Genomic DNA, 25297 nt, shown 5'->3' on the forward strand with positions numbered 1-25297 from the left:
GAGAAACACTTAAAACACAAGACAAAAATCACTTGGTGAACATATCCTTTCAAATATAATGATATTATGAAAAAGTATGTTAATTCCACTTTTATTCTGTGTGTCTGTGTGTGTGTCTGCGCGTATGTGTGCGTGTGCGTCTGTGTGTGTGTGTGTGCGTCTGTGTGTGTGTGTGTGTGCGTCTGTGTGTGTGTGTGTGTGTGGGTGCGTCTGTGTGTGTTTGCGTGGGTGCGTCTTTGTCTGTGTGTGTGTGTGTGTGTGTGTGTGTCTGTGTGCGTCTGTGTGTGTGTGTGTGTGTCTGTGTGCGTGTGTGTCCCAGGCCAGGTGCTCCCGTCTGTCAGCCGGACAGCCAGCCGAGCTCTCCCAGTGCAGAGAGGTTACCAGGTAACAATGTGGTGGACCAAACATTCTGCAACCAGAGCCTCTGTAGAGCTACAGCTCTGCTATGCGCTATGGCTGCCCGGTACAACACACCTTCTGAGCCAATACTGGAGACGTTGGAACAAAGCGGATTATTTAAAGACACTGGCGGCAGCGTGTTTGTTCGAAGCGTGTCGGAAAAATGGTCGGGACAATCATTTCTCACTCTTTTTTGCTTCAGTCTAAAATTAAGATCAATACAAACAAAGAATAGAGATATTTGAAGGGTGATCGTTACCACCCGCTTTTGGGAGCCCAGATCTCAGACAGCCTTTGAAGTGCCATCGTATCACAGTACCACCTCACTTATCAGAGCTAGTGCACTGTATAAAGCGTCTCTCTTCACTCAGTCCATACCACTCCCTGGACCTACCTTCAGTCAACACTAACCGGTTCAGCAGGGCCTACCCTAAACCGTATCTCTGCACGGCCCAGTTCAGAGGCATGGTCAGTTGAAATGTTTGAATCAACACCAAGACCTACGTTTATTCACTTCAGTACAGCCTACTCTAAACCTTAGAACTTAGTCAGGTCCAACCCATCAACACTGAGACCTACCTTCATTCACTTCAGTACAGCACATCTTAAACCATAAAAGTTAGTTAGGTCCAGCCCATTTAAAAAAATCCCTTTTAACCTAGTTATTTTAACTATTTTTTAAATTAGTCATTGTCAAATCAAAACGTCTTTTACCATTGACGTTATTGATGTGGATGTTTATTCGATCCATTTGATTTGCTTCCTGTATGTTTTGTCCTAGGTATTATTTTTCATTCTAAAGTGTATTGTGAGAATGCTGCATGGTGATTCAACACATTCATTGCAGTTCTCCATGTGGCATTTTGTGCACCATTTCTGGATGTGACCACCTTTATTAGCCAAGCATTCCAACCACAACACTGAGGAAGAAGGGTACTTACAAACTACCCCTCCGCGGAAGACTTAGCTCCTTCTGGAAAAAAGAGAGAAACAGAAGATAGTTATTATACACATTACATACTTTGATTCTTTTTTGCATACATTCAATCCATACATTTTAATCGTTCACAGATCACTCAGATTCTTGATTTAGAATATTGTAATATTACAACAACACCAGCTGGTGTCACTGTGGTACAAGTTAAAATATGCATGTAGCGCGTTGTCATGGGGTGCATAATACAACAAAGAAGTATCTTCTTCTGAAGACTAAAGAATAGTGACTGATCAAAAGTGACTCAAAATGTTAAATACACTGGGCGTAAGGAGTGATCAGGAAGGATTTGTGTGTACACAATATGATGTTTGTGGGGGTGCAGGCATGTTGTTCATCTAATTAGAGGAACGGGTGAACAGAGAGAGCTGAGAGAACAGGCAGATAGTGCTGGTTGGCAGAGGATGCATATTGAGTTTTTGGCCATTATGTGGTTGACCCCTTTAAGTAAGCTAATGTGTATTAAGCCTCATGCAGGAGTGTGTGCACATCTGTAAACATCTGTGTGTGCATTTGAAAATGGCCTTTTGCAAGGACAAGAGTTGACATGGTAAACGGCAACTGAGAAGAGAGAAAAGAGACAAAACCATACAACACCGCCTAACGCTGCGAGGAGCTGAATGGTTTGTTCTATTAGGGGTTCTTTCTGAGGTGTGTTATACCGTAAAGCAGAACAGCACAATATACAACATATCTGCTGATATCCTTCAACCAATAACGTTGATACTTTAATCAACACATATCTCGACAAATGGCTGAAGAAATGGAAAATTCTAAACGACATAGAAAGCTATTTACATTAACAACACAGCACAACGATTAATAACCACACAGACAGGGATTGTGCTGGTGGGTTCCATTTCAATCCATCCCTTCTTTTCCTCCCGCCCTCTCCCATACACTGTCCACCTACTCCTGTGTTCCCTCCCTCGTTCTGTATTGGAGATAAGCTAATGGCTCTAATGGAGTTAGGAGCACAGAGAGTGAGCCAAAGTGACTGTTTTGCAGAGGCCAGCAACGGGCAGAGCAGCGTGTGACGTGTGTGTTTGTGTTTCACAGCCTGCATAATTTCCAGGCAGTCCCCTGAACAAGACTAATGCAATCATGGAGAAGCAGAGAAAACTAATTTGTGCCTGCTTATTCCATGGGTCTTCTTGTGTTTGTCATAGTACTTTTGGAAAATTTGTATAGATATACACACACACAAACTTGCACGTGCATGCGTCTGTGTGTGTATAAGTGTGTGTACATGGTCCTCTCAGTCATGTAGGACACAGCAGAGGGATGCTGATGCCATTATCCTATAACCAGATGCAGCCTCAAGCTGCAGGCGCAGGAAGGGGCCTGGTGCTACATCACAGCAGAGGCCAATGCGGATCTTATCCCAGATTCTATTTCCCCTCTTCTTCCTCCCTTGCACCTATAATCCACTTTAAGCTCTGCAGACATGTAGGGAGGAGCCATCCAGGGATCAGCCAGGGAGAGCTGATTCAGGCCTGGTTTGTGTGCATTTGATACCCCAACCCAACCATGCCCTAAAATCCATGGAAAGTCAGACCAATAACTGATTCTCAATTTTGGCTGACTTTTAAGTGTGTGTGTGTGTGTCTCTGTGTGTGTGGGTCTGTGTGTCTGTGTGTGTGTGTTCCATGCCCTCTGCGCCCAGTCTTTGCCCCACAGCGCTGTGCCAAATGAGGGATTGGCAGAATTGGGAAGGCAGTGCCAGGTAGTAAGGTGCACACACACTCACCAATAATCCCTAGTAAATAAAGCAGCTCATTGTGGGAACAAAGAACAGTGTCCCTGATGGATAGGTGCCATATGAGGCACAAGGACAGGCTGTAGAGTGTGAGTATAGAAGGGAGAGAACTTCGGAAACATGCCCCACTGGCTTTGGTTCTAAAGTGCGAAAAACCTATCCCCACATTTCAGGCCAGATATATTTGGGATGGTGTGTGTGTGTGTGTGTGTGTGTGTGTGTGTGTGTGTGTGTGTGTGTGTGTGTGTGTGTGTGTAGACCTCGAATGAATGCTCAGAATACAAAAACCCCACATGCAACATTAATGCAAAGACCACGAGAACAAGTAAATACAGTCTTCAGAGATGAGTCCCTGAATACACCTGACACTCACCCCTCTGTGGGAGGAAGCTAGATTTATTTTTGGCCCAATATGACCCCTTGATAGGATCACACCTGGCAGTACATCCTTCAACCTGCAGTCGACCACGGTTCAGGCATCCAGGTCTATCTCATAGTGAGAGAATGAGTATACAGTGTGCAGCAAGTACACATGACCCGGTGTACTAGGCATGGTATGGTATTCACAACAATGCAGCACCACTAGCGCAAGGAGAGCTCTCATTTATTTTACTTTTTAAATTAGAAGCACATGCAAGTGAGGTGATGGACATCGTGAAAGACTGTTTTCCCCTAAACTGGTGGTAACATTGAACTGATTCATCACATCTCGGCGATGAATCAGAGATAGCAAACGTAGAAAAACATTGTCTACGGTGGAAACAGAGCTGGGACCAGAGTGTTTTGAAAACCAATTACCTGATCAGCTCTTTATGCATTAGTGGAGACTCTCACAGTTATCTCAGCAAATGAGCGTTGTGGAGGTTTGGAGTGAATCCCACTTTACAGTGAGGGCTATTGTAGTGGTAGTACTGAGTGCTGGTGAAGCATAGGCCTACATTTCAGAATCAAACCAGGTTTACACTTCTACATCAACGTGTGCCTTCATAAACACATATCACAGTGCGTGTGTGCGCTTGCCAAGGGAGACCGGTGTAATAACATGTTAGGGTCGAGCTGAAACCAGGCAATCAACACAACGGCACGGGAGGGAAGCACGGCAATGGAGCCAATTACTGTACTGAAGACGTGGCCAGCAGCTAGCTCTCTTCATCACACATAGGATCAGTGATGAGAAACACACAATAAAGGAACTCACACGCCGCATTCTAAATATTGGATAATGTTTATGAAAATGGGAATTCAAATCAAAAAGGAACTCCGATCAAAAATGTCATCGCTTTATTGAGTGTATATGGCTTTCTATCTGCATTTCTATGTATTTACAGACACAGGTCATCTAGAACCAGAGAAGGATGGAAGGAGGTGAACAAAGGAGCAGGATCACTAGCACTAATCTATGGACGGCTGGTTTAAGTGCCGCATATAAAGCCCACTAAGTGAATGAACTAGTTGTCTGCAGTGGGCTGAGGACATTGGCCAGGGGTCTTAATGAATCCCTCGAGGACCTGTTAATGGCTGCCAGCCAACGGGCCACACGGGGCCAGCCCAGAGTCTAACCCACTGCTGTTTGTGACCAGTGGGAGCAGACAGTACAGAGAGCATGGAGAGACACTTAGACATGTGTACCTCCAACCATTACAAGACACCAAGGCTATGCAACGACACATTAAAACAACCAATCCCCATTAGTGGCAATGACATAAAAACAGAGAAAATAAAGTGAGTGTGTCTAGTGGATGTGCTTCATCTCTGTGTGTGTGTGTGTGTGTGTGTGTGTGTGTGTGTGTGTGTGTGTGTGTGTGTGTGTGTGTGTGTGTGTGTGTGTGTGTGTGTGTGTGTGTGTGTGTGTGTGTGTGTGTGTGTGTGTGTGTGTGTGTGTGCGCGAGTGTGTAGGGGGATGATTCCATTTGGGTAGGCTTTTAATCTTCCAAACGATGGCACGTGACACTCCACCTCCCAACCCACGCCTCCAATGGTGGCTGGTAATTGTCAGCACTCAGTGATTGTGTGTGCATGGGACTGAGGGGAGATGTGTGTGTCTGTACCTATGAAGTAAGCAGACATTCATTATAGGATCACAAAGAGGTAGAAAAGGATGGGGCAGGATTGATATCAGGAGTAGACTGGGGGTTTGGTCTCATCCCTTTACAGACTCAGGCTGTCATGGACAGAATTACAACTTTCTTGCTTTTTATAAATAAGCTTGATGGCCATCACATACACACTTCAAGCAAGGTGACGATGGATAGCTATACAATATCAAGTACATTGGAAACTAAAAATAGTTATCTTGTATCTTCCTTGGACCTAGAGGCAAAGCATTCAGAAGCTGCTTTTAGATGCGAGTAAGTACGCTAAGTATTTTATTGTCTCTCTCACAAGAGAAATTTGCTTTGGGCAAACAGAGAGCGTCGGCGACACATGCATAAAGGTTTTACATGGACATACATAAAACATAAAACATGAAACAAAATGGCATTACCCAAAACATGGCCTCACCCAAACACATGGCCTAACCCCCACCTTGAAACCCATTATAAAAATATAGTATTGCATTATTGCCCCCCCAATTATGCACTTGTTCCATCACGCTCCCTCCATTAAGTAGCTTAATTGATAGCAGTACTAGGGAGAACTTTAATCTATCTAGCCTAAAAAATGGGAGCCGGTATCTTTCGCCCAGAGGCAACAGCTCATACTTCATGTTTAGGACATGGGTTGGGTCTGTGGCTATCTTAGCACCTTGCTTCCTAACTGTGTCCTCAAAAATCTCCTTTAAGGAGGATGGGGGCTGGGTCCCCATTATCTTCCCTGCCCTCTTAACAAGGTTCTGGAGTTGTGCTTTGGCTCTTACGGTAAGGTTACCGAACCATGTTGTGATGCCATAGCGTATTATGGACCCAATGGTAGCTCTATAAAACAACATCATAATGTACTACTTATCCACACCATGGAGCCTTATTCTACGCAAAAAATATAGCCGCTGAGAGATCTTTGAACAAACATACTCCACATGAAAGCTCCACTGTAACTTGCAATCCAAAGTAATACCCAAGGATTTGAATTGAGTGACTTGCTTGACTACCTGTCCTTTAATAGACACAGGCTTATGATTACCCACACTCCTGGGATCAAACACCATCTCTTTTGTCTTTGTCGCATTATGAGAGTAATGGTAATTAACCTTTTGTGTTCCATATTCACTTGGGAGGCAGTTCAGAGTTGGCCGTGTTACTGCAAAATAGGGAAACACCAGCCAGATCAAAGTACCTCTGTAGTTGCAGAGTTTTAAATAATATGTTTAATATTTAATGTAATCCACCATAAATTATTCACATCCTCCATAAACCTCCAAATGCTGCTGACTATTCTTTGCAGCTATATTTTGTAGTACAATAAGAACAAATATTCATCCAACAACACATCTGGTATGTAGGTTTAGGACATATATTTGAGAGTTGCCATCACATTTATACATTAATATACTTTTATAAGGGCGCTTTCTCAGCTATAGTTCAGTTTATTTGGGCCGAACATTCGGCTGTTATAAGAGGTTATCCAGCTGAGCAGCTTTGAGACTGTGTGTTTGGTTTCGGATCATGTTCTCACCTGAAGTGAACCTAACCGTGGTTCGTCCTGAAGTGACCAGAGACCCAGTGTTTGATTGTTTGGTCCGTACCAATCCGTACCAAGTTCTACGGAGCCCTCACACCTTTGCAAAGACACCAAACTATCAGAAGGACCGCTCCCCTGTTCTCTTCTTTCTTTGAGTCGTGAAGGAGATGCAGGCTCTGGCTGAGCAGAGCCCCAGACTGGAGGAGTCACCGAGGGTCACAGCCCAGACCTAAGGGGCGGTGACCATTTACAGTACATTAAAGAACTACATTCACACAAGCATCCCTGTATCTAAAGAGATGAATATGGTCCATCTCTCTGCCTGTCGTGTGTTCCAGCACAGCAGCAGCACTGGCTTGTAGTTTAAGCCCCATCCGTGCTGCCAGCCAAAAAACAAGGTAATCCTAATTGGACTATACACATTCAAATGAAATCTGCAACGCCTCAGTGGCACATTTTATCTGGAGGGAATGGAGAGAGAGAGAGAGAGAGAGAGAGAGAGAGAGAGAGAGAGAGAGAGAGAGAGAGAGAGAGAGAGAGAGAGAGAGAGAGAGAGAGAGAGAGAGAGAGAGAGAGAGAGAGAGACAGCGAGAGAGAGAGACGGGTGCAGGAGAGACGGGTGGAGGAGAGACGGGTGCAGGAGAGACTGGTGGAGGAGAGACGGGTGGAGGAGAGACGGGTGGAGGAGAGACGGGTGGAGGAGAGACGGGTGGAGGAGAGACGGTGTGTGGCTGACGATTGGACAGAGAGTGAGGAGAGGGGGTTAGGGAGAGAGAGTAGTTGATTGGCAGGTGTGTTTACTGCAGCTTATTCTCCAAAATCCAACAATTAGGCCTCCAACAAAGAGCTGTCTGGGGTCTGTTTCAACACACATACAGGCGAGTTGCACAATCAGCAGAGAGAGAGAGAGAGGCAGAGAGAGAGAGAGAGAGAGAGAGAGAGAGAGAGAGAGAGAGAGAGAGAGAGAGAGAGAGACAGAGAGAGAGACAGAGAGAGAGACAGAGAGAGAGACAGAGAGAGAGAGACAGAGAGAGAGAGGCAGAGAGAGAGAGGCAGAGAGAGAGAGAGAGAGAGAGAGAGAGAGAGAGAGAGAGAGAGAGAGAGAGAGAGAGAGAGAGAGAGAGAGAGAGGCAGAGAGAGAGAGAGAGAGAGAGAGAGAGAGAGAGAGAGAGAGAGAGAGAGAGAGAGAGAGAGAGAGAGAGAGGCAGAGTGAGAGAGCGAGAGCGAGAGAGAGAGGCAGAGAGAGAGAGAGAGAGAGAGCGAGGCAGAGAGAGAGAGAGAGAGAGAGAGAGAGAGAGAGCGAGGCAGAGAGAGAGAGAGGCAGAGAGAGAGAGAGAGAGAGAGAGGCAGAGAGGCAGAGAGAGAGAGAGAGAGAGAGAGAGAGAGAGAGAGAGAGAGAGAGAGAGAGAGAGAGAGAGAGAGAGAGAGAGAGAGGCAGAGTGAGAGAGCGAGAGCGAGAGCGAGAGAGAGAGGCAGAGAGAGAGAGAGAGAGCGAGGCAGAGAGAGAGAGAGAGAGAGAGAGAGAGAGAGAGAGCGAGGCAGAGAGAGAGAGAGGCAGAGAGAGAGAGAGAGAGAGAGAGGCAGAGAGGCAGAGAGAGAGAGAGAGAGGCAGAGAGAGAGGCAGAGAGAGAGAGAGAGAGAGAGAGCGAGGCAGAGAGAGAGAGAGGCAGAGAGAGCGAGAGCGAGACGCACAGAGAGAGAGAGAGGCAGAGAGAGAGAGATAGACTAAGATAGAAATGAACTGTACAAGTCCAATTTAATATTTTAAATTATGACCAGATGTATGCATCCAACACAAGGTCTATTTTTGTAACTGTAAACAACATATACATGGACCTGGCTAACAAGGGCCAACATATAGCCTATCATCACATATGGATTGTTTAAACCAGGGATGGGCAACTTTCTTGATAAGAGGGCTACAATCCTTCATCATCACCATCAGAGGGCCATGTGACTGTGCACTTCAACTAGACGTAAACTGACAGAAGCTACACATTTTTGAATTTGTTGGATATGATTTCCTGTATTCTGGTGCATTTTGGGGATGGCCACTACCTACAAAATCTTCCAGATTCATAACCTATGTATGGTATGTTGATTGAACCAACATACATTAATTTCATGTTTTCCATGCTCCAACAGGCACATGATTGGTTAGTATTTTGATCAGTGCAAAGGGCTCACATACATCATCATTCAATGAAGCAACAAAACTGAAAAACAGTGGCTCAACATTAAGTGAAACAACTCAATGAACTCAAACCCAACACGCATGATATTCACTTCAGGGCAGTTGTAGTAGTTGTAGTGGCGACTTCAGTGGAAATCTTTCATGACTGATATCGTTTCTAAGCAAACTAGACACATGGATTTGCCTTTGAATTCTATGAACAGATACTCTGCTTTTCTTCTTTCTTAACCAAGTTTTCTGTAACTTGATTCTATTTTTCTTTTTTTTATTAAATAAAAATTATGTGCGGGCCTGACTGAGTGAGGATGCGGACCGTGTGCGGCCCATCCCTGGTTTAACCAAACCCTACAAACATGTTGGAAAAGCTCAGGCTAGGCCCTACCTCCCTCAGCCATTCAATAGCAGCACCAGTGTCCGCCAACTGGTGGAAGGCCCTTCGGCTGGAAGGAGGCAGGTGCACCACTCAAGGGCTTCAACACAACGCTGATGTGAAACACACAGCAATAGGGATGGGTTTAGCCAATCATTCCTGTAAAGCTACAGCCACAGGGATGGGTTATTCAATCCTTCCTGTAAAGCTACAGCCAGAGGGATGGGTTTATCCAATCCTTCCTGTAAAGCTACAGCCAGAGGGATGGGTTTAGCCAATCCATCCTGTAAAGCTACAGCCAGAGGGATGGGTTTAGCCAATCCATCCTGTAAAGCTACAGCCACAGGGATGGGTTTAGCCAATCCTTCCTGTAAAGCTACAGCCAGAGGGATGGGTTTAGCCAATCCATCCTGTAAAGCTACAGCCACAGGGATGGGTTTAGCCAATCCTTCCTGTAAAGCTACAGCCAGAGGGATGGGTTTAGCCAATCCTTCCTGTAAAGCTGACCATAAGGCACGAGTGGTTACTTTTATAACGTCATATATTAATGGCATGAAGACCTTTATGATGTGTTTACAATCAAAGCTACCGTAGCGTAGGTAGGCCCTGACTTACATGCTAGCCTGATGGGATATCTCTCTTCAGTGACTAATGTAATCAGATGCTAGGAGTGTGGATAGACTGTCTGAAAGAGGAAAGGTGTAATTCTGTGACCCAGATACCCACAGAATGGAGCATGTTGCTGAACAGGATCTGGCCTGCAGCCTGCACGCAAATCACTTGATTGCTGCATGTGAGTTGAGTGTTTTAAATTAAAGCTTACATGGAGTATGTGCATTGGTAGTATGGTATGTATAAAACAGGGACATGAATGAAGATATCTCCCTGTTTCTATGTACTGCAGGTGAGAGGAAGAGAGATACAGAGAGAGAGGAAGCGAGATACATGTAGGATGAGAGATAAAGATAGCGGATGAGGGAGATACAGAGAGAGGATGACAGAGAGCTAATTTCCCAAGGGAAGGAGAGGAAGAGTGACAGTGTGATCTCAGACATTCCTTCATCGCTCCATCACTCCCTCCTCTCCTGCTGCGGCCACATATGACCCCAATTATCTGGAATACATAATGCATAAAGTGATCTAGGAAGAGGTGCTGCAAACATCAACTCATGTTCCTAACAATGCTGCCACAAGTGAAATGTAGTGTACAAGGGGAATGCAGTTTATTGTCCATTCTTGATTTTAAATACTGAAACATCAAAACACAACGAGCTATCTTGCAGTGTTTGTTGATTCTGCGGCTGAGGCAGACGTCTGAGCGGGTAAACAACTTTTGGCCACCGACTTGGAAATACATCTCTCAGCATGTGTGTTTGGGTTTATTTGAACACATTTCCCCTCGCACACACAAACACACAACCAGAGACACACGGGCAGGGAGAGCTATAGGGTCATGTCTAGACATGTCATTTCACACTCTTTGAAGTCTGTCGCCCGCTGGCCAGAAGCAGCAGATCTGGAGGGTGAATATGAGTGCAACAGGGACCTTTGAAAGGGTGGCTGTAGGGGAACAGTGGGACGCAGTGTGCAAGTATGTGCGCATGTGAAAGATTTTGCAAAACAACGAAAAAGATTGGGTTGAATAACATATTCCAAGTCCAAAAAAGTTTCAATATATATAGTAGATGCATTCACCTAATTAATTATATACAGGCTAAGTCACAATAATACCGATATGCATTTGACTGTATCTTTTGTTTTATATTTTTTGCTCAATTTGTTGGATACATTGAACATTTTAAAATATTCAGTTATTTCCTTTTAATTTGGTTAACCTGTGGAACTAAATTATAACCGACCTTATGGCACTAGCCAATATCTTCTTGATTCAAGGATAAAAAAAAATATTATTCTGGTTTTGAAGTTGAATTTGTCAATCTTTAATACCGTGTATAATGAATAAAACATTTTGGATTTCTAATGAATTACAAATAAATTGAATACCTATGTTCTCCTATGGAGGTTGAATTCATAAAGAGCCCACACCAGAGAGAGCCAGAGAGAACAAAAGGAGATTGGTCCTTGTTTCCAATCAGCTTGCCATTCTCACTACCTGCGGCCCTTCAAACATTAACCCAATGGCTGATGTGAGGTCTTAAAGAAGGTCTTTGTAAAAGTATGTGACAATGAAAGGTGATTTTCTGAAGAGGCCAAGCCAAAAATTAATCTTTGGAAAAATTCTGCAAACTGCAAACTTCGAACACTGGAGCAAAACGGTGGTATTTTCCCATAACTCGCCAGCATAACATCGACTGAATGGGGGGACATTTGTTACTTCTATTCTTTTGGTGAGTACTTGGCTGCTTGCAAAGTCAGCATCAGCCTTGTGCTACATATTTAAAATAAACAGACCCAGAACCAGCTGGCCGATAAGAGCCACATGCATACGCAATTCAGCACCTTAGAAGCAAATAGACACAGCTCGGACACACACAGTGCCTCCCAATGATAAACTCTTACTTTAAAGAGTACATTATATACGTTAGTCCTGCTACTCATGGTCACATTTAACTTCTATCACTTGACTCTGTGAGCAGACCAGCCATTTATATAACATTATATATTATATAACAATATATAACATTTCGACCAGAATTTAATCTGAAAAAGATTGTCTTCTTAAATGTTTTACTTAAAACTATTTTGATTGTGAGCATAACAACAATTATTTATGATGAATATTTATACACAAACTCCCCCTCCTGCATTTCACACCTACGCTTATCGTGTTTAACAACAGAGGCAAGAATTATGGTTGATTGACAGCCATCTTTAAATTGAGTCTATAGAATATATAGCAAGCCATGTTACATTAACTCAAGCAAGTACAACAGCTGCTGATCTCCCTCATTCCCCCGCTGGCTTCCACCCTCTCTCCTCCACTCACTATGAGGTCATATTCTTGTCCCAGTGGTTGCTGTGGTTACGACATGAGCTCAATGGATTTTTTTTCACTTGGTAACCAACAAGATGCCACCAGAGAGTGAGTGTAGTGACAGTGAGGAGAGAGGAGATGGATAATGAAACACAGAGACATGAGAGGAGTGAGTGGGAGGAGGACTTTAGAAAAATGAATGACAAAAAAGACTGAAGCAAGGCAGAGACATTGTATGAGGAAAATACAGTGAGCACGACTGCTTTAGCTTCATCATGCATTGATTTTATGTACTCTCCTCCTAGAATTAAGAACACGCGTTGGAGTCTGCAGCCAAAGTCCAGCTTAGTCCTCAGTAAGCTGTGTTTAACCTGTTCTTTCTGCCATGTGCACCGGTATGGGTTTTGTGTGTTATACGTCCGTTTCTTGCTCATGCTTCATTTGTATAGAGAACGGTACAACCAATAGCTGGTGAACAACATTCTGTTCAGAACAACAGGTTTAAAATAAAGAATGAGTTTGATATCCCAGGCCTCTAATTAGCATTCAACCACATGAACTATTTAACAGCACATTTTCATTTATGATGCCAAAGCGCTAATGAATGAACCAATTCCAGTACAGTGCTGTGTAGAATGTTTTCCCACTGGTTTGCCATGCTGAAAACAACACATTTTGGATGGGTTTTATGAGGAGCTGGATAAAGTATAGAGCTCGTAAGTCACGCCCCTTCCACTATCCCCATCGCACCTCTAGGCTAGGAAGATCAGAATGGGAGTCAATGAAAAGTTATTGATTCTTTTCTGGTCCCAGTCATCAAAGGCCTTGGATTACACATGTTTTGTGTGGGTCTAAATAATATTTTTTTGACAGTATATTTTATGATTCTCACGGCTGTGAAAAAGACATAACGAGAAAGACTACATGTGGCCTATGTGACGTCACCTCATAACACAATCCCTCCCCTTCTCAACCCACAGGGCTGATGCTGCCTCTTCTGCCACAGTCCACGGAGCCATCTATAGGAGTTATCACATCAAGAGGCCTGTGTGTTTTGGACCCGGATGTCTCCCGAACGTGGTCCGAGCGGGATCTGTGTGTGAGTGGTGATGCATATCATACGTGTCGTGAGCAGCGAAGAGTTGTAGTCCACAAAGCGATCTAATACAAAAACAAACTTGTACCAGCTAAATTGACGCATTTACTGTACGAAAAATAATGTAAAGAAATTCACAGACAACATATGTTGACATTCATATCGAAACACAATCGAAAGGGGACCAGAAAATCTTTGGTCGTCCAATGCATTATGAGAAATCGATCATAAAGGTTCCATGTACCAGAAACAGAAGCACGCAACATACGAGATCTGTTCTATAAAGTGTTTACACGCAATGCATGACGTTTAGGATCTCAGTAAGACAACTCATTTACATACAATCTAAATAAAACTCCTTCCCGTACGTCGCACCTTAATGAGCCGTATCCAAAGCCATGCTGTTCCAGTGGAGTCGCCGTAGAGACACCAGAGCCTTGACTATTATCTGGACCTCTGGCTTGCTGCTACAGAAACTTTGATTGCCTCCACACTTTCTCCACGCCTGTCCGAGTCCCTGACGGGCTGGGTCCCTCCCTGACAGGCCCGGCCCCTCCCAGCCAGTGACTCCCTGGCCGGCAGGCGACAGACGTCACGGTAACAAGGTGCTGCTGCAGCCATCACAGAGAGTTTTCTACAAAGCGTGTTCCCACATCTGCTCATTAGTTAAGCGGGTTGTAATGCCTCACTGAGGTGTAATGACGATCTGAGTCTAGAGATTAAAATTCATGTTGTGTGTCAAGGCCTCCCTCCACTTCCCCTATCCCACCTTTCACTCCCCGTTACGATGAGGGTTGGGGTCACAGCAGTGTTTTAGAGATCCTTTCACCCAAAGGCCATTCCAGAGACACTCTCCACGCAAAAAAACATCCAGTGACGCAACATTGTTGACGACAATGCTGCTTTTATGCCGCATCACAGCTGCATTGCATGCAAGCCTCGGCAGAACATGGCATGTATGTAGGACCGTTGTCTTGACTAGAAGGATTTGAAGGATGCATAGCGCTAGGGAACACAGAGTTGGCCTGCACCCAAGTGCTCTGGTCATCTCCCAGGCATCCAGTCGATATCAGCTGAACAATGTACTCCGTGAGGTCAAACAGGACAGCTGCTCCCACCACCACTGGAACGAATGCAAAGTACATCCATGGAGATTAAGGGATATGTTGCACATTTATAAACATCTACTCCCACGGTATGTGATGGAAATAACCGCGGAAGGAATTAATGAATTCCATGAAGAAGCATGTTGAGCTTGAAGTAGTTGAAGTACCATGTCTACTGCGGGTTAAAATATATTGTTAGCATTTACTTATTTTTAATTGGAGACAATGAAGTTGTTCTGGATAATGCTGTAAGCTAGTGGAAATGAAGGTCTTAAAGTCTTTGTGTGACTTTGACCTCAATTTAGCTTGCAATAAATCTCCAGGATTCCTTGTATGACAACTACGCTGTGTACTGCAATTCTCTTCCCATGGTAACATTTTGTTCAAAGGGAGCAACAGGAATCGCAAAGGACTGACAAGCCCTGGTTGGAGGAAGGACTTTTACAATGTAATCTTGCATCAGCATGGGTCTCACCAACGGTCCATAGTTAATACACCAGACACCAAACAATGGAGTCATGCTTTGATTGCATTCTTACTTCTCTGCTGCAACTATTCTTTCCTGCTTGAAAATGTCAGAGTGTGAGGATGATTGAAGAAGTCCATCAGTCTGCCATTGCCCTCTCCCTCGCTCCAGAACCCTCTATCTGTTGGCAGCGGTCCTGCCGAAAGGCAGCTCTTTCCCATTACCATGCAGAGCCATTCTGCCTTAAAAAGATCAACGGAAACAGTGCAGAGGGAAGAGGGAAGGGGTGAGGTTGTGATGAGGAGAAGAGAATACATAGAAGCTCCTTCAGTGCTGAATGAGTATCAGAGGGGTTGGACGTGTGATCTTCACTTGGCATTGGATCAGGTAATTTAAATATATCCAAGAAGAGACTAAATTGCACTGGTAGTAATGACACCGTACTCATTGTAAAGTACAGTATCATTTAATTTTACAATACTGACCCAGAAACTTTACATGCCAATTAACTACTGATCAATTTAAACCGATTACTATTTAAGACGTATTAAAACAATAATTCCAGACTCATACTTTGTGTGAAAAACGCAATTATTCATTGTTGACTTTTGCTGCTTAATCCTTATGGGTCATACGACACAGCATGGAAGCTTTTCCTGATTAAAGATTGGCAAACAGAAGCCTGGTGACTACCAAGCACGCATTTCTGTACCTGTGCCCTGTTCGGGTTTAACAGCAATGACAGACAGCCGAGTCTGTGTCTGTGTCACTGTAGCTGGTCGGGTATAACAGCACAGACAGACAGCTGAGTCTGTGTCTGTGTCACTGTAGCTGGTCGGGTATAACAGCACAGACAGACAGCTGACCCTGTCTGTCTGTGTACCTGTAGCTGGTCGGGTATAACAGCACAGACAGACAGCTGAGTCTGTGTCTGTGTAACTGTAGCTGGTCGGGTATAACAGCACAGACAGACAGCTGACCCTGTCTGTCTGTGTACCTTCGCCCTGGTCGGGTTTAACAGCACAGACAGACAGCTGACCCTGTCTGTCTGTGTACCTTCGCCCTGGTCGGGTTTATCAGCACAGACAGACAGCTGACCCTGTCTGCCTGTGTACCTTCGCCCTGGTCGGGTTTAACAGCACAGACAGACAGCTGACCCTGTGTCGGTGTACCTGTGCCCTGGTCGGGTCCAACAGCACAGACAGACAGCCGATCAGAAGTGGAGGTTGAAGGCATCATGCCTTACTGCTCTGCTCAATAGGGCAAGAGCATGCATTCAGCTCAATAAAGAAGAGGGGGTGCCGGGCTTGGAAGGATGGAGGAAGCTCACTGTGTGGTGAGGAATGAGACTCTGGGCTAAAGCCTGCAGTAAATGGAAGAACTATTTCCATGCTAATGAGCCATTCATGGATTACAGCAGCAACAATAATCCGGTTATTGTGCGTGCCAGGGTGATAATAAGCGCAGCGGTTCACCGACCGATCCTAATGAAAAGATGGCAGAGAAATGTACCAACAAAGCAGAAGGCAGCAACCAGAACAGGAGAAGTTATAGACTTAGTTGGGAGTCAAGGGCATTGTAGTTTCACAGTCTAGACATTTGCCAGCTGGCATGAGCTTGCAGAAATCTAGGGGTCCCATTGCACCTTTCCATCCAAACCTCGTGAACTCAGCCACAGCTGAGATGATCCTTGACCTGACAAACCATCTAAATAGAGAGCCCTGTATGGAAGGCCTTACCTGCCAGGGCTCCGGGGCGGTCTCAGTGGTCTCCTGGATAATGTGGAGCCTCAGGCCGTACCAGCTGACTGAGCGCCTGCAGGCCAGCGACCCCTGCTCTGCGGGCACCCCTTCACGAGGGAGAAGCAGCCGCGGACAGGCCATGGCGCCTCAGGTACACAGCGCACCGCCTCGGCAGCAGAGGGGAGAGCTGTGCTCTGTTCACGGTCAACCGCTCAGCTTAATAACTGCTAATCCCAGAAAGAGATTTAACACTGCATTTTAATTGGTGGGTATTTTGTACCTATTTCAGCCCGTACCAATAGCAATTGTCTGCCTCTCTCTCTAGGCATGAAATATTTACGTATTTATCATGAATATTCCTTATTGTTTTAGCCTCATTTGGATCCACAGCGTTGAGCTGCCAGAGGACAGGATTACCTGGAACCACTGAGGTTCTGCGTGGAGAAGGTTTGGATGATGAATTCATTGAAGGAAAAGTGAGATTCCATTTGTTTTACAACCTCAGGCTCTTTCTGTGACTAGACAGAGAAACCTAGAGAGAGAGATATGCACTTTGGCCAATAGCTAGCTGAGCAACGATAGGAGGGGAGAAATAAGCGTAAACCGTGCAAATTCTTTCAATCAGCCCGAGACCCACTGCCGCCACAGGACCAAACCACGGCAAGAAACACAACGCACAAACAACAACGCTCTTTCTAGAAGGCCCCGTGAACAGCGAAGAGGCTGAGATGATGATTCAGACCTAAGGAGGGCAGAGGGAAGTAGTGACCAAACATTAACAACCTGAAGTAGGAGAACTGGTTAGAACAACAAGCAGCAGAGAACATGAGCCGTGTGGAGGCCTCTGAGGGTCTGCTGAGGGTCAGGTCAGACTGGGAGCAGTGCGGCCCTCACACGGGATCCATTATGTTCTGGAGACGTCTCAGAACATAACACAAAAGGTACACGCACTGATCCTTTCCGTTCCCCTATTCTATTCCACCAGTAAAGCACCATACGGCAACAATAAGATGACTCATCAGCTTGTATGATCTGAAGAAAGGTGAGCACCTCGTTTTCGTTATGTTGTGGACACACAACCATTAGCAATCGTTTCTTACAGAAATGCTAATGTTTCCTCTGCGGGAGCTGGGAGTCTGGGCCATGCGTTCCAGATCACTGAATAGCTAATGTGGCACAGGCTACCACGCTGTGCAACTTACAACACACACACACACACACACACACACACACACACACACACACACACACACACACACACACACACACACACACACACACACACACACACACACACACACACACACACACATTACTTTTCTTATAATTACTTTTTTAATGAATTACTTATTATGCCTTGAGCAAAAATGTGTGGTTCTTGAGATTGCCATGACCCCTGAGAAATCAAATCAATCTTGTTCAATCCTGCCGGACCTCCCCCCCTTCTCCTGGCCACCCTGGAGGTATAATTCTAACGCCAGACATGCCCCTGGCTCACTAACATGCACCCACACAGGCCAACGCTGTCCCTACAAGCCCCCCATGTCCAGCGGCAGTGAAGCAGCAGAGGCATCTAGCAGGCTGGACCGATCCCTCCTCTGCTCGTCATATCTAACCGTCTACCTCGTGGCGTCTCTCCCTCTCATTGTCTCCTGTGAGCATCGCCAACACACAGCCCCCTACCGCTCGCATTGGCCTCTGCCGCCTCCGGCTGCAGCTCACCCGCTCAGACAAAGACAGAAGACGCCATCCCAACAATAGGCCAGCGATGGCAGCGCTCCAACACGCTGCAGTCCAGACCTAGACTGTTCCAGACTGTACCGGGTCAGTCCAGACCCAGACCCAGATTGTACTGGGTCGGTCCAGACCTAGACCGTACCGGGTCAGTCCAGACCCAGACCCAGACCGTACTGGGTCAGTCCAGACCAGACCCAGACCGTACTGGGTCAGTCCAGACCTAGACTGTACCAGACTGTACTGGGTCAGTCCAGACCAGACCCAGACCGTACTGGGTCAGTCCAGACCCAGACCCAGACCGTACTGGGTCAGTCCAGACCCAGACCCAGACCGTACCGGGTCAGTCCAGACCAGACCCAGACCGTACCGGGTCAGTCTAGACCAGACCCAGACCGTACTGGGTCAGTCCAGACCAGACCCAGACCGTACTGGGTCAGTCCAGACCCGGACCGTACTGGGTCAGTCCAGACCCAGACCGTACTGGTTCAGTCCAGACCCAGACCCAGACCGTACTGGGTCAGTCCAGACCCAGACCGTACTGGGTCAGTCCAGACCCAGACCGTACTGGGTCAGTCCAGACCCAGACCGTACTGGGTCAGTCTAGACGCAGAATGTACCCACGCTGTGGTGAAGTGGCCCAGTTGTACTCAGAGAGAGGCTGGGTATTTGTCAGTGATCTGTGCTCACCTAGCCATAGAAGAACAACACTATACCCATGTTTTACATGTTCACAGTAAAACCAGGAAATTGCAGTTTATAGAAAAATGTAATCAACTAGTGTAAACAAAAGGTTTTTTAATGATGTCAGGATTTCCTTTTAAGCTTGAAAGCCAAAAGAAATATGCCCAGTCAGGATTTATTATTCTGAAATTCAAAACACTCTAGCGCTTTTTATGAGAACTGGTGCACAGCAGTCTGTTCTTATGAGCTGGTGCTCAGCAGTCTGTTCTTATGAACTGGTGCTCAGCCTTCTGTTCTTATGAGAGCTGGAGCTCAGCCGTCCGTTCCACAGGGCAGAGCAGCCTTATCTCTCGTCTTTCTCTAACCCAGACTGGTCACAGAGGTGTTAAAGACACGTCTAAACAGATCCATTTGTCCTCGTCAGGTTGCGGTAGTAGCAAGAGTTCATGGTCCTGTTCCCTTGTCCTCTGACGTCCATAGTCATCTCTCAGTCAAACATGCCGGCTCGATTCTGATAACTTGAACAACCCATAGTTAAAGTGGATGGGTTGATATATACCCATCAGAATCACCATGGAAGTATTTCCCCTACCGTTAGCATCTCCTCCCTGGCATCATTCCAATACAGACCACACCATTTCACCTGGAAGCGAGTGTGTGTGTTATGGATGTGTGATCTAAAGGCTAGGCCTTGCATAAAGAAAGTAATAGCTTTCTTCTCAAAATGTATTGAAAGAAAACAATTGTAAAGGATGACCAAATGTAGGTCATATACTGCCTTGCACCCTTGTTGCAGTCCTCGTTCCCTATTGCAGAAAGCTGTTAACGTCACAGCACAACCAGTGTATGTAGAAACACCTTGATTCATACTACCTCCAGTCCAGGACCTCTCTCTTAGCCCCCACCACCTCTCTTAGCTCGCAGAGAGGAAGAGAAACGTAGAGATAGAGATGTGGATGAAAGGTAGAAGTTACCTATGGCCAGGATGTATAATATATAGGCCTGCCTCGTACCCATATGCACCAATGCCAACTCTCAATAGAGCGAATGGTTTGTGGTTGACATTAATATGATTTATCTAGTGCCCAGGAGATCCACTGCTTTACGAACAAAGAATTGCCCTTGCTGTGTAGACTGATTACAATTTCTCTTAATAAATGTTCCTGTATATGTTGTGATCATGTTGCATTGTTGTATTGTATGGTTTGGCACAATGAGATCATGTGAATGTGAGCCTGTGATGTCACTCCATTTCTACCGTGCATAAGTTACCGTGCAAATTGCTAACATCATGCATTCACTATTTTGTACATGCAGGCCACAAACACATATGCACCTAAAATGTGTTCTTTAGTTGACCACAAAGTCAGGAGGCATAAATTGAGGCAGGGGTGGTAACAGGACATCTAATGAGTCACTTATCTTATCCTGTTACTTGTACATAGTGCAAATCACTGCCTGCAAAGAGGAATCCTGTGTAAGACAAAACACCAACCCCACAAGCCTTACCCCCCCGCCATTCACAACCGTGAAGCCATAATGACACTGGGGCACTCTCTCTCTCTCACACACAGAAATAAATTCCCCTCCCGTTGGGTAATGTCAGTGTGGTCCTTACCTGGAGCCCTCGACGCCTCAGAATACTGGAGTCATCCATGTCTGTTTGGCTTTGGTTTAGTCCTTAAGCACTCTGTGTGGTACAGGTGTACCGATCCTCCCGCTCGCTAAGCTAAGCTCTCAAAGGGCAAGTTCAGGCACTTCGTTAGAAGCCGGGTAATGTGGAAGAAGAATGTCCTGAGCTTATCGGAGCCATCAACCATCAACAGATACACGACAGGAACAGAAAAAAAGAAAAAAGCTTTGCGAAGCCTATTTTGGTCGAGTCAATCCATGAACTGATCTATAAAGTTGGTATCCAAACACCCAGAGGCTCTCCAGTGCTCCCCGAGGTGTGCCTGTTCATACGAGGTAATGGAACACAGCCTCCACGTTACATAAACCTGAACCTGCCGGGGCATTTCATGAACCGAAAGGCAGCTCAGTGGTCACTCTTGTTCTTGTGGGTAACAGCCCAGCGCTGCATGTCGCGAGTGCCGCTGGAGAATGAAGCACAGCGGTCCATTCATCTTCAGTGAGGGACCACCACATCGACGCGCCTGCTCTACGGTAAACATCAGCGGGTAAGAAGAACCAGCGTAGAGCCACGTTGGAGACGACCGAGTGAGGGATGTCCTCTCCTCTGCTCTCCCTCTCTCTGGATCCCGCTCTCACGTTCGCTCGGCAAAGCACGTGTTGTTCCCCTCTGCTCCTCTTCCATTCATCCGTTCAGTAAAGGCCACGCCCCCCTTTCTCTCCCTCCCTCTCGCCGTCTCCCTCCTTCCGCCCACACTCTCGCTCTCTTCCACCACCAAGGCTGCAGTTTGCAGCGCTGTCCTCAGTTTGGTATCCAGCGTCCTCCAGCTCTCATCGGTCCTTCCCCCTAAGGAGACAGTCCCCCCTGCCTCCAGTATTCACGCACAGGTTGGGATTTAAATGAACGAGGACAGCAGGTCATCGGCAGGGGGAGGAAGGGATTCGTCAGACGTAGAGCGTAAGACACAGGGAGAAGGACTCTGTGCTGTCTGCCTTCCTCTGAACAGCTCTACGTCTTATATGACATACAAGACGTACACAACGTTTTGACCAGAGCAAATACACATATCTCTCTCAAACTGATGTTCAATGTGCTTTCTTTTCCCCCATAGAATATGGGACAACTCCACGTCTAGGGGAGGTGCTCGTCCGAGTAGAGCTTCACCAATAACTGTTTATCTTGCTAACCTCAATGCCTCTCATTCCTCTCAGTCCTCTGTCCTATTTCAACAGAAGACGACACCAAAGCCTATGTCCACACTGGAAGCAGCTTCACCGGCCGGACAATAGTACACCAAGCAGGGAGGGGAACACGAGCCACACAAGCAAGTGTTTGTTTGGTAGCAGTGGTCAGTCCAATGGCAGAGAGTTTATGCCACCTTGCCCTTCATCTCCATGCCAACAAGCCAAGACCTGGAGCCCCATTGTAAAGGAGCATGAAAACCAAAGGCCTCTCACACAAGCTGCACCCATCGACACACTCAAACACCTCCCGTCACCCAACGGCCATCTCTTCATGGGGTCTTCATATCCTTGGAGTGCTTGTATTCCACGGTCTGGAGAACGACAAGGGCAACAGGCTAGGAGCCAGAAAAAACTATCTTTCAGTCTTTCTAAAAAAATATGTTCTTTAGGTTCCTCGCTCTGGTCTTTGATCCATTTCTCCTTCTCTTATTCTGCTTTCTTCTCCCCTTGGTCCCTCTCTCTCGGTGGTGTGTCAGAATGCACACAGGAACTCCCCTCCCTTCAAGCTGTTCTCTCTCCTTCTCTCTCTCTTTTGCTGCCTCCCTCTCTCTCTCTATATTGCTGCCTCCCTCTCTCTCTCTATTGCTGCCTCCCTCTCCCTCTATTACTGCCTCCCTCTCTCTCTATTACTGCCTCCCTCCCTCTCTCTATTGCTGCCTCCCTCCCTCTCTCTATTGCTGCCTCCCTCTCTCTCTCTCTATTGCTGCCTCCCTCTCTCTCTATTGCTGCCTCCCTCTCTCTCTATTACTGCCTCCCTCTCTCTCTCTATTGCTGCCTCCCTCTCTCTCTATTACTGCCTCCCTCCCTCTCTCTATTGCTGCCTCCCTCCCTCTCTCTCTCTATTGCTGCCTCCCTCCCTCTCTCTCTCTATTGCTGCCTCCCTCTCTCTCTCTATTGCTGCCTCCCTCTCTCTCTCTATTGCTGCCTCCCTCTCTCTCTCTATTGCTGCCTCCCTCTCTCTCTCTATTGCTGCCTCCCTCCCTCTCTCTCTCTATTGCTGCCTCCCTCCCTCTCTCTCTCTATTGCTGCCTCCCTCTCTCTCTCTATTGCTGCCTCCCTCTCTCTATTGCTGCCTCCCTCCCTCTCTCTCTCTATTGCTGCCTCCCTCTCTCTCTCTATTGCTGCCTCAATCCCTCTCTCTCTCTATTGCTGCCTCCCTCCCTCTCTCTCTCTATTGCTGCCTCCCTCTCTCTATTGCTGCCTCCCTCCCTCTCTCTCTCTATTGCTGCCTCCCTCTCTCTCTATTGCTGCCTCCCTCCCTCTCTCTCTCTATTGCTGCCTCCCTCCCTCTCTCTCTCTCTTGCCATTTTGCAGAGGCGGCCAATCAGGCGGCAGCAGGGGGCTGGGTGCCGTTATGTGATGAATGGATGGAAGGCGGGAGCTCCGCCCCCTCTCGCTCATCACTGCAAGCCTTTCTTCTATCAAAACAAGAACATGGGCGCCACACACACACACACACACACACACACACACACACACACACACACACACACACACACACACACACACACACACACACACACACACACACACACACACACACACACACACACACACAGGAGTGACAGGCTGTACATACTTTCTTAGCGGACAGGATGAATAAAGCATGAGGCCAGTGATCTGAGGCTGGGTAGGATTACGTATTCAACATGATTAATTTAACCACTGCCTGCTCTCCATTGTGTGTGAAGCACTTTGTAGTCTTCTACTCTTTTTCCCCCTTTCTGATTCATGTCATGTTATTGTCATTGCCTTTGTCAACTGTGCTGTGCCTTAGGTTCCGTCATGCCTCTGATGTAATGAATCAATCACTTTGGTGAACAACCAGGTTTTTGTCAGAATGTGTGGAATGAACCAGTGTGATGGTTGTTGCATTAACAGTTTGAAAAACACAGACGTTGAGAAGGACCAAAAAGGAGTAGGGATAAATATTTGTTTAGAAGGGATTGAAGAAGGAGTGTGATACTACTCGGTGTTCAAAACATAACCGACGTGTAATAGTGCCTCATCTTCAATGTCTCAGTGGAGGCCGACCAAACGCTGATGGTTGTGGGGAACACGGTGGCCCCTCCCTGGTGTGTGTGGCCCCGGGCTCGGAGGCCCTGTGTGTTAATGAGAACAGAGGCCAGAGGCCACGAGGTCCTCGTACAGGAATGTTCACACAGACACAGTGGCACGGTGACCTGGCTGCTGGTTATGCGAACAATCTATACTAATCTATTTAAAACCAACTTGTTATTTGACTAGTTATCTATTTAAAAAAATAGACTCAAGCTTACATTTATTTTAGGTGTTTTAATTGAAAATATTAATGTGAACCAGACGAGCAAAACGTGTACCAAGTCTTGATGTAAAATAAAGATACATTTTCTTTAATCTTAGCACTCCGTAGCATCAATCACGATAAACTGCCAGGAACAGCAGTTTCACCCCTGGACCATCGCTCTCTCCCCCTCTCAGAATCCAAAACCTGTCTCTGCAGAGTGCTCTCCTGTGTAATCAGCGAGGCGTGCAGGTGTCAGAGAGAGGCGAACGTTTCCATGCGTTGTGCCTCGACAAAACAGAGACTTGTTGACCCTGAGCTCACACTGTAGCTCTATGAGGGGCAAGAGAGGGTGTGAGAGAGACGAGGACATGGTATGCTTGGCGGAAACCCCTGTACTTAACCTGATTGATACATGTTAAATTGACCAGCTGTAGTATGGCTCAATATTCTTACTTTAGTTGGATGATTAATAGTTGCTGATCAATACTGTGCTTTTAACTGTACATCATCTATAAGAACAACCTTGGAACAATAAAAAGCAATTGTAAAGGAAAGCACAACACTAAATCATTCTCCAAGAAATAAAAAAAGTATACAAATTGTTGTTTGGTCATTGATATGCGCATATTCTCATATAACCTCTACAATGAATACAATGGCTAAACAGCCTTGGAGATTCAAAGCTTTGAAATGAAATGTATTCAAGCAAAGCAGTTGACACAAACACTGTACCTACCATTCCATCATAGAACACAAGGGTCTCTTGAATTAAACATTTAGAAGATTGAAAACTGCTTTACTGTTTCTTTGAACCCTTCACACTCTGAGCCTTCCCAAACACTCTGAAGCCTTTACAGAAAGCTTTTTTTGTGTAATCTGTCAAAATGACCAATGCAAGAAAAAGATACTCCATCTAGGAAACTTGGTCAGTACTCCATAGCAAAATGGATATCGTTGTTTTGTTCTACATTATTGTCAAGTTGCAGTAAAATAGTTAAATTTTCCCAAATAGTCACCTCTTACAATACCCTCCATACATTTATTGATTAACACTCAG

The 25297-nt window shown here is 46.0% G+C and overlaps 1 protein-coding gene across 1 annotated transcript in view; it reads right to left on the reverse strand.

The window, feature by feature from the left end:
• The window catches only part of LOC115555082 (microtubule-associated serine/threonine-protein kinase 2), a 104432-nt gene that overhangs the window by 44079 nt on the left and 35056 nt on the right, over positions 1-25297 (reverse strand). Inside the window, exon 4 of the mRNA XM_030371749.1 lies at positions 1341-1372. Coding sequence (XP_030227609.1) covers positions 1341-1372 — 32 coding nt within the window. The remainder of the gene's footprint in view (positions 1-1340; positions 1373-25297) is intronic.

The sequence above is a fragment of the Gadus morhua genome, chromosome 12 (assembly GCF_902167405.1).
Source record: "Gadus morhua chromosome 12, gadMor3.0, whole genome shotgun sequence".
NCBI lineage: Eukaryota > Metazoa > Chordata > Actinopteri > Gadiformes > Gadidae > Gadus > Gadus morhua.